The sequence below is a fragment of the Mastigoproctus giganteus genome, chromosome 5 (genome assembly GCF_048544385.1).
Source record: "Mastigoproctus giganteus isolate SK-2022 chromosome 5, ASM4854438v1, whole genome shotgun sequence".
In the NCBI taxonomy this organism is placed as follows: Eukaryota; Metazoa; Arthropoda; class Arachnida; order Uropygi; family Thelyphonidae; genus Mastigoproctus; species Mastigoproctus giganteus.
In genome coordinates this window covers 126188301-126203138 of record NC_143579.1, presented here as the reverse complement: position 1 = coordinate 126203138, position 14838 = coordinate 126188301, and the positions used below count along the sequence as shown (strand labels likewise).

Below are 14838 nucleotides of genomic sequence, written 5' to 3'. Positions count from 1 at the left end.
GGAACATGCACTGAACAGATGTAATGAAACTAAAACATCATATTTGAACCAGTTCTGCTGTATTCTAACAAAAAAAGCCAGGTTGTGACACTGGGAAACAGTGTAGAAATAATATAGTAATAGTAACGATAGATTTTGCCGTATGGTGCACGGAAGCCACAGGCTTTCTCTGCAGTGGCAAAAAAAAAAAAAAAAAACCCATCACCATGTAGATCAAGAAAATAAAAATTATATGCTTTCCTCCTTGCACACATCCAGTTGACTTTTGAATTTATTCAAACTATCTGCCTCATCTAACTGCGAGGGTGACTTGTTGCAGCAATCAACAACTCGATGCCTAAAAGAAATCTTCCTACAGTCTAATCTAAACCTCAATCCCTATAATTTGAATTTGTGACTCTTAGTTCGGCAATTCTTTATAACAATGAGAATTCCACCTTTAGTCATTTTACTAATACCTCCCAGAGCCTTATAAATCTCAGTCAGGTCACATCTGAGGTGCCTGGTTTCTAAGCTCTGTAGCCCACATAATCGGAGTCTTTCCTCCTCCTTATGGTTGCCTTTTCTGCCGATCTCACCATTAGAGTTGGCCATCTTTGAACCCTTTCAAGAAGCTCAATGTCTTTTTTCAGATGAGGTCTCTATACTTGAATATTGTATTCCAATTGCCTTACACAGTGCGATTATGACTTCCCTATCTCTACAGGATAATGTTTGATAAATCATCGATAGGACACCATGGGCTTTCCTGGCTGCTTGGTTACACGTTTCAGAAAAACGTTATATCTCCCTTGTAACTCCCAGATCCCTTTCCTCCTCAATTGTTTTTAAATCAACACCACCAAGTGTATAATTTATTTGTGGGTTGCTATTCCACAAGTGCAAGACCTTGCAATTAGCAGCATTAAAACACCGCTGCCACTTCTCTGACCATCTTTGAAGTCTGCTCAAGTCATCCTGATAGAGCGCTGCTTGACACCGATCATTAATGAATCTGCCGAACTTTGTCATCTGCAAATTTTGACATCATGCCTTCTATCCCTTTGTCAGTGTCATTTATGAAAATGAGAAACAACAGTGGTCCAAGAACTGGTCCTTGAGAGATCCCACTCCTCACGTTACACCAATCTGAAGAATATCCATTAATCACAACCCTCTGCCTTCTGCCCTGCAGCCACCCAGCAAACCATCTTAGAATCTTACCAGTAATCCCAGCCTGTTCAAACTTGTACTGTAACCTCTCACAAGGGACCGAGTCAAATGCTTGTTAAAGGACTATTGGGTGATACAGAAAATTTTGGTAAATATAAGCTAGTCTGTAATCAAGTCACAAGAAAGTTAGGTAAGCAAAGGTACATTACGAGAAATATTTGGAAAAGGATTCGAAGGCTTCATTACTTATGTAAACTCTAGAAGGAAGGGTATGAATCAAATTGGTCCACTTGATATCGATGGTTCTACTGTTGATGAACCTGCTCAGTAACTGACAAACTGAATGAGTATTTTGCATCTACATTTACACATGAGGAATCCTGTAGGGAATTGGAGGACACAAGTTTCTAAAGCTCTAACAGGGAGCTAAATGATTTTGTAATAACTGAGAGCAAAGTGGAGGAGAAATAGTTGAAGTTAAACATAAGGAAGGCACCTAGGGCGGATGGAATCTATCCAGTTATATTAAAGGAGGCATCAAAGGAAGTAAGCAAACCCTTAGTCATAATTATGAGAGCTTCTTTGGACTCAGGGGAGGTACTCATGGACTGTAGATGTGCAAATGTGACCCCAATCCACAAAGGAGGATCAGAGGGAGACAGGTAATTACAGACCTGTTAGTTTAACTTCTATTCCAGGGAAATTAATGGATGCACTGGTTAAAGAAGCATTGTAGGATCATCTAGACAAGACTTCAGTAATAGCTCGGACACAGCATGGGTTTGTTAAAGGGAATTTTCTGTAAAGAAAATTCCCCTTAACAAATGGAAGTCTTGTCTGACCAATTTGATTGGACAATATGATTTGGTCACAAATGAACTGGATGCAGAAAATAATTTTGATATCATACACTTGGATTTCAGGAGAGCGTTTAATACTGTGCAAACATGGAAGACTGCTGTACAAATTGGAGTGGTGTGGCATTAAGGGCAAGTTGCTGAAATGGATAAGGAAATGGTTGAAATGTAAATGGTTGAGTGGGAGACGGCAGAGAGTGCTAATAAATGGACACCACTCTATGTGCACTAATGTTATTAGTGGAGTCCTCAGAGGTTCGGTGTTTGGCCCATTGTTGTCTTGTGTATTTATTAATGATATCAATGAAGGTATATTAGGCTTAATGTCCAAGTTTTCAGATATTACAAAGGTTGGCAGGGTTGTTAATGATAGTAAAGACAGTATGCTACTGCAACACGAACTAGAAAAGTTAGGTAGATGGGCTGAGAAGTGGCAAATGAAGTTTAATTTGACAACTGCAAAGTATATGGGAAGCAGTAACCCAAGAGAAACGTACTGTATAAACTGTATAAATGTACCAAGAGAAACGTACCACTACACTCAGGGTAGTGGAGAATGAAAAAGACCTGGGGGTAATTGTGCAGTCGGATATGAAATTCTCTGAGCAGTGAGATGGGCTGCCAGAGCTGGTCATTGAATTTTGTTAATGATATCTAGGAAATTTGCTAGCAGAGACAAGGAGGTGATTATCCCTTTGTATAAGGCAATGGTCAGGCCCCACCTTGAGTACCGTGTACAGGTCTGGAGGCCTCATTTTAGGAAGGATGTAGAGTTACTAGATCAAGTACAGAGAAGTCCAGCAAGATTGGTGCGAGGAATAAATGGGTGCGCTTACGAAGGACTTGAATGGTTTGAGCAGGCTCAGTGCTGATGGGATACTTCTGCTTGCTCAGATCAAGAACCTGAGGGGGCATAGATTCAAATGGAGGAAAGACAGTTGTAGAATAGATGTGTGAAAGTTTGCCTTTAGCCAGCAGGTAGTTGATTGCTGGAAGAGACTTCCATCTGTTGTTGTGGATGTTGATAGCTTAAATAAATTGAAGGCTGAACTAGACAAACATTTGGAGTGACCGGATGGGTGAAATGAGAATTTTTTTTTTTTTTTTTTTTTTTGTGGATGATGCTGTATAACTTGCTTCTTGCATCATATGTGTCAACTAATGCTAAATAACATTGGTCAACACATAAAATCATCATGATCATCAGCCATTTTCAATCCACTGCAGGATGAAGGCCTCTCCAGCAACTTTCCAGTTCCTTCTGTTTAGTGCAATGACTATTCATTTACTACCCACAAACTCATGAATTTCGTCTATCCATCTCCGCCATTGTCTTCCAGGTTTTCTTCTAGCTCCTTTTGGGTACCATTCTGTTTTTTTCTTAGTCCATCTGTCATCATGTCTTCGAGCTATGTGTCCTGCCCAAGACTATCTTTAGTTTTGATAAGAATGTCCTTTACTTGAGTTTGCTGCCTAATCCATATGTTTCTCTTCTTATCTAACAGTCTGATTCCCAGTATAATTCATTCCATTCTTTGCTGTGTAGTTTTCAGCTTCTCTTCCATTCTTTTGGTGAGTGCTCACATTTCACTTCCATAAGTCATGGTGGAATTATTTTAATTTTCAGACAAATTGGGATATTTCTTCTCAGTATGTGACTATATTTCCTGAATGCTATCCATCCCAAATTTATTCTTCTCTTGACTTCCAGCCATTTATCATTATTACAGCTAATAACTTGTCCCAGATAAGTATATGACTCCACCTTTTCAATTACTGCTCCTTCAATCATTATGTCCCTTTCTGTGGCAAAGTTGTTCATCATTACTTTTGTTTTAGCCATATTCATCTTTAGTCCAAAATCCTTACTAACCATGCATAACTGATTAAGATTTTCCTCTAATTCTCTGGGATCATGGCCTATTACCGTAATGTCATCTGCAAATCGTAAATTTTTTAGGTACTCTCCTTTCACATTGACTCCTTTCTGCCACCAGTCTAATCTTCTGAAAGCTTCCTCAAGGGCAGCAGTAAACAACTTTGGAGATATTGTCTCTCCTTGTCGAACTTCTTTCTCAATTTTAAATTTGCTACTGTCTTTGTCTCGTCTAATAAAGGAGGTAGTGTTCTCATATATTTTCTTCAAAATCATAATATATGGGGTATCTATGCGTTGTCTTTCCAGTGCCTGAAACATTTTCTTATGCTGTATGGAGTCAAATGCCTTTTCATAATCCACAAATGCCAGAAATAGTAGTGTTTTATATTCATTTGCTTCTCCATTAACTGTGATATTACATGAAGGTAATCCATAGTTGAGAATCCTCTCCTAAAGCCATCTTGCTCTTTCGGTTGATTCTCATCAAGTATTCTTTTTAATCTATTAGTAATGACCCTTGTGAACTTGTAGATGTGGGATAACAAGCAAATTGGTCTATAATTTTCAATTTCTGATTTATCTCCTTTCTTATGCAGCAAAACTATGATTGCATTATTCCACTCTTTAGGCATCACACCTTTTCTAGTGCATTTTGTGAAGAGTCTTGCCAGTTTTTGTGTCATGTCTCTTTCTCCAAATTTTAATAATTCTACAGTAACTTCATCTTCCCCTTCGGCTTTCTGATTCTTCATTTTCTTCAATGTATGTTCAACCTCATCAGGAAGAATATCTGGTATGTCATACGTGTTACTAATTTGCGATCCATCTTCCCTCGCTCCTTGTATCATTCTTTATAGTAGTCTTCTGCTATTCGAATTATGCCTTGTCTGCTGTTTATAAGTACACCCTTGCTATTCTTCAGTTTCAGTATCATTTGTCTTTTTGTATTTACTTTTCTACTTTCTTGTGTTAAATCTTCTTATGTCCTCTCTGAGTCTCTTTCTAATGGCTTTGCATAACTCAGTATACTCAATTTTCTCCTTGTCAGTGTTTATCTTGCTCTTCATTTGTCACCTTCAGTTCGTCATGAGAAGTGTTTCATGACTAATTTTTTCTTCTTTGGATTTCATTTTACCTATAGGTTTCTTGTGCTTTATCACTTTCAGAAAGTTGTAATATTTCTCGTTGGTATCTTGGTCCTGAGCAGTCTCAGGAGCTCAAATTTGTTCTTAACTTCCATTACATACTGCTTTTTTTCCTCTTCTATTATCGCAAAGACCTTCATATTATTTACTTGAGTCAGTTTTTTCCTTTCTTTTCTTACAATCTATATCAAGTGTGCATCTTACCATTCTATGATCACTTCCAACATTTACAATGTTCAGGACAGTAACATCATTCACCATATATTTTCTGTTAGTGAGGATGAAGTCGATTTCATTAGTTGTTAATTCATTTGGACTCTTCCATGTCCACTTCCTGTTCACCCTTTTTCTTGAAAAAAGTGTTCATTACTGACAGTCCTCGAGATTCTGCAAATTCCACAAGTCTTTCACCTCTTTCATTTCTTTCACCAATTCCAAAATTTCCTATAGTTCCCATTTCTGCACTGTTTTGTCTTTTTCCAACCTTAGCATTGAAGTCCCCCATAATGATAGTGTTGTGGGTTTTCTGCTCATCTAGAAGACTCAATTTCAGTGTACATTTCTTCAACCTCTTCATCATCATGTTGGTGCATAAATCATTATAACCTTTAGCTTGTACCTCATAGAAATCCTGAGTATTAGACTTGACACCGTTGGTGATGTACTGTTGAATTCCAAAATATTGTTTTTTATATCTTTATGGACCATAAAGCCAACTCCACCTTCGCTCCTTTCACTGTTTCCATTGGTGTAAAGCAGATTTCCACTTGATAAACTTATGATTCATTTCTTCTTCTTGTTTCATCCAAACCGATGATATTCCAATTCACATTTTATAATTCCTCTTCCAACTCTAATATCCTGTGTTCACCGATGAGTGATCTTATGTTGTAACAGGCCAAGTTCGGTTTCCGTGCATGGCAGCCTGGTCGTACCCAGAGATTCTTAGCACCCTCTGCTTCCACTCTGATCCTCCCGCTGAGAGCCACTGGGGACTGAGGGCCATTTGTTTCTTCATGCTGTCATGTGCTGCAGGGTTTGGTCTTTTCCTCTTTACGCTGACCAGACGTCTTGAAGAGAATCACTCTACATGTTCGTTGCCACCTAAGTGATGTAACAGGGCTTACCATCTAGAAGGTGTGCATGAGTGGATTTTAGGGAGGTAGGCCAACCGGACTTCTCCTAAATCTAATGTAATAGAAAGATATTGGATCCATCAGTGTTTTAGACTGAGTGTCTGATAACACACAGAATACATGTTCCCCTCTAAGCCCCTAACGTAAAATGTTACAAAAACGAAAATACCCAATTTTGACAAATTTTATTCTGCTGAACATGAAAATCACATTAAAATTTGTTGATTGGTTTTTGTTTTCAAATTACAGTTGGGGTCTCATATTAGCAAGTTACTCTCTGTCAGGGGTTGGCAACCCATTTTGCGTGAAGAGCCATTTTTGATCTAATTAAAAAAAAGATAATTCGAAGAGCCACAGCTGAGCTCAAGCTGGGAGGAGTGGGAGTGTTTTAAGAAATGGAATAGAGTGGGAAAGTGTTTTATTAAAAAAAAATATATTTTGAAATATTATCTATTAATACTGAATAAAATGTAACAAACATCGAATTAGGTACAAATTAATGTGACTTTTGGTGCTGAACTTCTTGAGCGAGTCTTTTAACGTCAGGCGAGTATGCCATAATTTTCATCTTTAAACATACCGAGACCCACATTGTTCAGACATTTTCTTGATTTATTTTTAATTTAGTTCATGTTTGAAAATATTTGCCCGCAGAAATTCGTCGAACCAAAAATTGAGAGAAGTCCAAACGCAAATATTTTCAAATTTATATACGTGTTCAGTAAGCTACTCCATGCATCGAACACAATTTGGTCTTGCTTTTTCAACTCCTCTATCACTGTCAATTTTTTTAGAATTGCAAGGGCAGCCTTCTACCTTTCCAAATACTCAATTTCAGTTTTAAGGCATTATAGTCTTACACTGCATGCCCTTGATATTTAAGTCCTCTAACTCCATTTCAAATTGTGCTTCATGTGGGCTAAAAGTTAAAGAGCCGCATGCGCTCGCGAGCTGCAGGTTTCTGACCCCATCTCTATGCTATCAACTATGGCTCTCGACAAAGCACATGGCAAAACTGCAGTTTCAGTACCACCTTTTTCTCTTATCACGAGATCGGCAACTGTTGCCTTGTTCTGCATCACCTGATAAGTTGTGTTGTGGCGCAGCGCTTTGGTGGTTTTTGAACCTCTATTTGCCATAACAATATGTCACTTCTACTACTGTTTGATGCATATTTGATATCTGATGTAGCAAAAATATCAAATGAAAATAAATGAGAGAAACCAATTATAATAACAAAAAGTTTTTATCGTATTTTTTAGAATTTTTAAGTTCACTGATTCCTGGTTTGCAATCCAGATGCTTGTATGGCATGTAGAAGATGCATTGTGAATGTTTGTATTTTTGTTAACTGTTTTGTGTTTAACTGGTGAAATCAAAGTCCTAGATTAAAGTCGAGATTAGAATCCTGTTTCTGGTGTGTTGCAAATGCCATGTGGAATGGGAATTGTCCAGAAGAAACACACTTTTGTTTGCTGGAATCTGTTAAAAACACCACAGAAAAATTGTCTCATAATTTGTTGTACAATAAACCCTCACTAATCTGGATTAATTGGGGGAGAAGTCATGCGGATTAGTGAAGCAAAAGATAGTCCTAAAAAAAAAAAAAACTTAGAACACAAATAAATGAAAAATTTAATGATACAGTATAGGTAATGCTGATGAAAATAAATAAAAGAAATATCACTTTAGAGCTTTTATTTAAAAACTATAAAAAGAGAATACATTTATCCATCAGGGGTCGGCAACCCTTTTTGAGTGAAGAGCCAGTAGAAGAACCAGAAGTTGTACAGCAGACTCCCGATTTACCAGGATTGGATTAACTGGGACACTTCAAGACTCCAAAGTAAAAAATCATATCCACCGGAAATCATAAAATTCAAATAATAAATAGAAGAGATATAAACAGATGTTTTGTGAGTCATAAATAAGTGATAAGAAGCTGTGTTATAAGTCATATTTGGGAGATGAATATACTTCTTATCCTGCAATCCCAGCTGTCTTCACACCTGCTCCTCAAAAAAAAAAATGGTAAGAGAACAAATGTTTAGTTTGTTTTAGTGCATTGCGTGGATTGTTGTATTCCTTCTCAATGCAAGAAGAGAAATTTTGTTTCGTTATTTGTGTCAGGAATGTTTAAATTTTTTTTATAGGGAATATATATTTTTTTGTTTAGAAATTGCAAAAATGATGAGTAAACGCAAAAGAGTTGTGCTTTCAACTGAACAAAAACTTGAAATTATTCAAAAGTTTGAAAACGGTGAATCCATTAAATCTTTAATGAACCATTATAATGTTGGTGACCAAACCGTATACGACATTGTAAAAAATCAAGGGAAGCCATTAGATTTTGCGGGCACATCTGATAGCTTTAAAGGCATGACTATCAGAAAAATAGTCAAACAGTCTACATACGAGGACTTCAATAAGGCCGTGGTGTTGTGGTTCCGCCTACATTTGTATAAACCCATAATATATAAAAAAGTTAACATCTCTGACCCAGAGTCAACAGCAATATTGAACAACATGCAAGACAATGTAATATATGTTCCATCACGCTCTCTTTGCAGTTAGAATACAGAATTTTTTGTATTTTGATCTGCATTAGCGAGGGTTTATTGTATATTGAAATTAAAACAGAAAATGCTGTATAACCAGTTAGACAATATTGGTGAGAAAAAGTACGCAGGAGGATTTGATTTCATTTACAAATAAAATAAACCAGAATACTTTTATAAAAAGTGATGTCTGTCAGATGCCATACTAGTACTGGTAGTTTAAAAGCAAAAAATAGAAGTTGACCTATACAGTGGAGTATACTATGGCTCTCTGCCTTATATTATTATTAGCCATACGGTGTAAGGAAGCCTGAGGCTTAAGTTGCACCAGCCAAAAAAAAAAAAAAAAAAAATTCTGAATTACCCTGAGAGAGAGAGAGAGAGAGAGAAATGAAGCCAGAAGTAGAAAGGAATCACCAAGAAACAGAAGAATGATGATATTCAGCTCAGGACCCTGGGTGTGCCAAGCCCATATCCACCAGATGTGAGCCCCTGGTCCATATGCTACATGGACTAGAAGTGTGCGTTCATATTTAAAACTTATTAAAAAGATGCAGCAACTTGATGTATAGTTGTCTTACTTAACTTTTTCACCCATGTAGAACAACATTTTCTTTTTTGACAGTGTTATGTAAAATTCCGATGATCTGAATTTTACATAACACTGTAAAATTCAGATGATCTTGAAGGCTTGCTTTTCAGCAATCAAGACATAGCTTTCATGGAAGCTTGTTTTCTGACCAATTCTTTCAGCTTGCTCATACACATTCCAGTTTGCAGAAATTATGCTTTCTAGTACAGAAAATCATACAGTTTGAAAACTGTATGATTTTCTAGTCAGTATGAAAACTGAAAACAGTAAACTGTATGATTTATGGTCACCTTAACTGAAAAAAAAAAAAAAAAAAAAAAAATGGAGGGGGTAAAAAGGTAAAGCGCAGCCATTATCAACCCACTGCAGGATGGAAGCCTCCTCAACAATTCATGCTGAGGGAAATGGACCATAATCTGCCACCCTGGTCCAGTGCGGGTTGGCAGATCGACCGTATTCAGCAGTCAGGGGCTTGAACCCCGGTCTACTCAAAGAGCGTGTGCTACTGCACTCCCGCCCCTGACCACTCGACTTCATCTGCATGTTCTAAAGTGCCCTTAAAGCACTTTAGAACATGCAGATGAAGAAAATAATTTCAAAATATTAATATATTGTGCATTTCATAATGGAATACTTTATTTTGGCATTGTGTTTTGTGATATGCATTAATTATTATTATTTGGAAGAAGTATTGTGGAACTGTGTTCCAGAAGAGAGGCAAATCTGTATTAAAAATTTTATGAATTCTGGTTGCTTAAAGTTGGCAAGTATACAAACTGAGGGGATAATTTTTCATTTAAATAAAATAAATATTAACTATAAACCAGAAAATTCACATCTTTTGTATGAACTCTCTTGAACTTAGTTTGATTTATTTTGTCATTGTTCAGACATTGGACAGCAACAAGATTTTTATTTTAATCTACTGTATGTACATGTTATTCAGATAGTATGAATCAGAGCTGTAATACTCAATATGTTCTACGTTGATAATAATATTAGTAAATTTATAAGAGGAGTTTACCTCAATATAGTACGTGGAACACTTCCGTATGATACCCTCCAGAAATTAAAACGGAAAAAACGAAAAAATCGACAACTTACCGGTACATTAAAGTAAAATATAAATAATTAAAGTAAAATATAAATAATTAAATAATCAATTTAACACAATTCAAAATCAATTCAAAACAATTAAAATTCAAATTAACGCAATTAAAAGAATCTAACGAAAATATTCAAAACGATTTTCCTTCCTGAAGCTGACAATGCTTTTCGACCGACTGTCGTGATCACAGGAATGAAAATTATCGAAACAGGCTAAACCTGCAACTTAAATAGTGATTGTGTCTTCGCGCATGCGCGTAAAGGTCCACGCATCGGAGATCAAATATGGCCGCCGAACATTAACAGAATTCTCGTGTAATTTAATTTCAACGGTTTCTGCAATTAATAGTCGCGTATAATTACGTTGAACGTTAAGTATTTTGGCCTCGTTAAATAAAAAAGTATGTTTTTCGTTAATGGCATGAAAGGCTAATTCTGACGCTGCTGAACGAGAAGCACGAACAGAGGCTTCGTGTTGATTTACACGGATATTAAGAGAAAACCGCGTGGAACCTTGATAAGACGAGTCGCAATCACCGCAAGAAATGTTGTATACTAGATCATTAATTTGTGTTGCGAACGCCGAAAGAACCGAGCGATTGTTCAGTATAGTGTGTAACTTCCGTATAGGCCTAGCTATAATTTTAAATTCGGTATCTTTAAAGAATCTGTTAAGCTGTTTGTGCCACTGTTCAACATATGGGACAGAAATAAAGTATTTTTTGATATTACTATTGTTGATTGGTGCAGTATTTTGTATCCTATCCTTAGCTTGTACCCTAATTCGATTTATTGTGTTAATGGGATAACCCCTGTTCAAGAATCTGCTAGTTAATATTTGTATTTCTGAGTCTAAAGCAGAATCCGTCGTTGAATATTTATAGGCATTTAGAAATTGATTAAAGATAATCGATCTTTTGTAGGTGAACGGGTGGTAGCTATTATAATGTAGAAGCATACCGGTGTTTGTGGGTTTTCGATAGATGCTAAATTGTATTTTGTTCGAGTCCCGGGTAAGCGTGAAATTTAGAATTGAAGTCCAGAACATACAATATTCCTGCACTTTTTGGTCAGGTAAAATTACACAAGCCTGGATTTCCGATTCGACCTATTGTTTCCTACAGGAACTCGGCATTTTCAGCCTTAGCCACACATGTATATAACATTATAAAACCTTTTAGACAGGTTATACAATTTGGGATTAAGAATTACGATACATTATTTAATAATCTTAAAGACTGTAGACTCGGCGACAATGACAATTTATTCTCATTAGATGTTACATCATTATATACGAATGTAAACGTTGAATACACATTAGATATTATTTGGGATATGTTAAATAAAAACTCGACACCGATTAATTATACGAAGCTGCCTATAAAGGAGATTTTTCACTTAATTAAACTATTAGTTGAGGCTAACTACATCACCTTTCGAGACAAGGTGTACAAACAAATTTTTGGATTACCAATGGGTTTGAGCCTGAGTGGCTTAATGTCAGAGATCTATCTCTCAACGATTGAGCAGATACATTTGACACCTTTTCGTCCCCGTATCACATACTATGGGAGGTATTTAGACGATGTTCTAGTTATTACCGATAGTAGTACTATCCAAGATATTTTACATTCGTTTAACAATATTCATTCTAGACTCAAATTTACATTGGAAAGGGAAGATACGGATACTAAGTCATTAAACTTTCTAAATTTCACGCTTACCCGGGACTCGAACAAAATACAATTTAGCATCTATCGAAAACCCACAAACACCGGTATGCTTCTACATTATAATAGCTACCACCCGTTCACCTACAAAAGATCGATTATCTTTAATCAATTTCTAAATGCCTATAAATATTCAACGACGGATTCTGCTTTAGACTCAGAAATACAAATATTAACTAGCAGATTCTTGAACAGGGGTTATCCCATTAACACAATAAATCGAATTAGGGTACAAGCTAAGGATAGGATACAAAATACTGCACCAATCAACAATAGTAATATCAAAAAATACTTTATTTCTGTCCCATATGTTGAACAGTGGCACAAACAGCTTAACAGATTCTTTAAAGATACCGAATTTAAAATTATAGCTAGGCCTATACGGAAGTTACACACTATACTGAACAATCGCTCGGTTCTTTCGGCGTTCGCAACACAAATTAATGATCTAGTATACAACATTTCTTGCGGTGATTGCGACTCGTCTTATCAGGGTTCCACGCGGTTTTCTCTTAATATCCGTGTAAATCAACACGAAGCCTCTGTTCGTGCTTCTCGTTCAGCAGCGTCAGAATTAGCCTTTCATGCCATTAACGAAAAACATACTTTTTTATTTAACGAGGCCAAAATACTTAACGTTCAACGTAATTATACGCGACTATTAATTGCAGAAACCGTTGAAATTAAATTACACGAGAATTCTGTTAATGTTCGGCGGCCATATTTGATCTCCGATGCGTGGACCTTTACGCGCATGCGCGAAGACACAATCACTATTTAAGTTGCAGGTTTAGCCTGTTTCGATAATTTTCATTCCTGTGATCACGACAGTCGGTCGAAAAGCATTGTCAGCTTCAGGAAGGAAAATCGTTTTGAATATTTTCGTTAGATTCTTTTAATTGCGTTAATTTGAATTTTAATTGTTTTGAATTGATTTTGAATTGTGTTAAATTGATTATTTAATTATTTATATTTTACTTTAATTATTTATATTTTACTTTAATGTACCGGTAAGTTGTCGATTTTTTCGTTTTTTCCGTTTTAATTTCTGGAGGGTATCATACGGAAGTGTTCCACGTACTATATTGAGGTAAACTCCTCTTATAAATTTACTAGTACATGTTATTCATAAATATGGTTATAATTGCTACTAATTTATTTTGTTAAGGAAAATGCAAAGGTAGTAATTTTTTCAGGGCACTATTTGGATATGAGAAACAGACTAATGATCTCTGTGTTGTTGGAAAAGGGGGTAAGTAATTACTTTGCATGCAGTAAAGAAAAGTATGTATTAAAATTTTTTATATCGTGTTCAGCTATGGCACTTTTTACATCACCTAAACAAAAATTAATATATTAAACAGTTTTTATCAAAATATTTCCGGCTAAAATGCTATTACTCTTGTATCTTGAATGGTGTCATCTTTTTTCTGGTAGGTATATGAACAGTTAGTCTGAAGACAGACTGTTAATATATACCTACTGGAATACCAGACAATCCAATCAATGGCAGTGTTATTGATCTTTTTTCTAATGAACAACACTTCCAAATACATGGTCAAGGCGAGTGGTCTTCTAGGTACCTCAGATCACAACTTCCTGATAGTCTCTTCTTCGGTGGAGCCTTTTTCTCATTGTCAGCCTTTGTTTTTTGGCATTAGAGGAATGCAAAAGGATGATCTGTTAGATTTCTGTTCTTCTTTTCCTTGAATGCATTATTGTTTCATTATTGGTTGCATTATTGTTTTAAATATTCTGTTTGCTCAGATTGTTCAGTGAAATTATTCTTATAGGGATGAAATCCTTTACTCCACCTTATAATCTTGTCCTGTGTCTGAACCTTGTTTTTCCAGTAAGTGTGCTAAGGCTGTTCAAAATAAGAATGTTGCATATTGCAGTTGGCTTGCATCCAAATTTTTAGTTCATTTTCTGCTTACACCAAAGCTACCAATTGTAAAGAAGTTATTAATCAGTCTACACTAGATTTTGAATGGGCTAAGAGTAGAAAACTTGCTTCTTGTCCAAATGGTAGTTGAGAATTCTGGTCTCTTTGCCAAAGCTGCTGGCTGACACTTTTGCCCATCTGTACTTCCACTTCCACCTCTGTTAAAACCTGATTCTTCTATTGCTGCCTTAGCTAAAGATAAAGCTGACCTGTTGCATCTTACTTTTCTTCTAATTCTTGTGTTGATGATCTTTGTAAACCATCTGCTACCATTCCCACTATGCTGAACTCAATGCCTCCTGTGGTCATCTGTAAAAAGGATGGTAGAAGAATTTGAACAATCTGATGCCAAGGAAGCCCCAATTTCCGATGATATTTCTCCACTTGGTTTTCATAACCTGCACCCCTTTAGCTTAGAAATTTGCTCATATCCAGCCATTTCCTAAAAAGGATGACAAATCTCTCCCATGCAATTATTGTTTCAGTGCATTTACTTCTACTCTTTCTAAAGTAATGGAGAAATTTATTAACTGACAACTCTTAAACAATCTAGAAAACCCCCATCTGGTAAGTGATTGCCAGTATGGATTCTGTCAACGTTGGTCTACTCATCTATGAATGAATTCAATAGAAACATTTGATGACACTTAAAAGAATTGACATTTTAAAGGCTTTTGATTGTATTTAGCATAAAGATCTTCAACATAACCTTCCATCTTATGGATAGCCAACTGCAT

General features: G+C 36.2%; 1 protein-coding gene across 3 annotated transcripts in view; it reads left to right on the top strand.

Moving 5' to 3' along the window:
- Abp1 (Actin binding protein 1) overlaps positions 1-14838 on the top strand; it is a 298710-nt gene that overhangs the window by 22041 nt on the left and 261831 nt on the right. For all 3 annotated transcript variants that reach the window (XR_016546934.1, XM_090373450.1, XM_090373449.1), the window contains exon 2: positions 13353-13408. Coding sequence is in view for 2 of the 3 variants with exons in the window: in XM_090373450.1 (XP_090229576.1) it covers positions 13353-13408 (56 nt within the window). In the remaining variant the exon portion in view is untranslated. The remainder of the gene's footprint in view (positions 1-13352; positions 13409-14838) is intronic.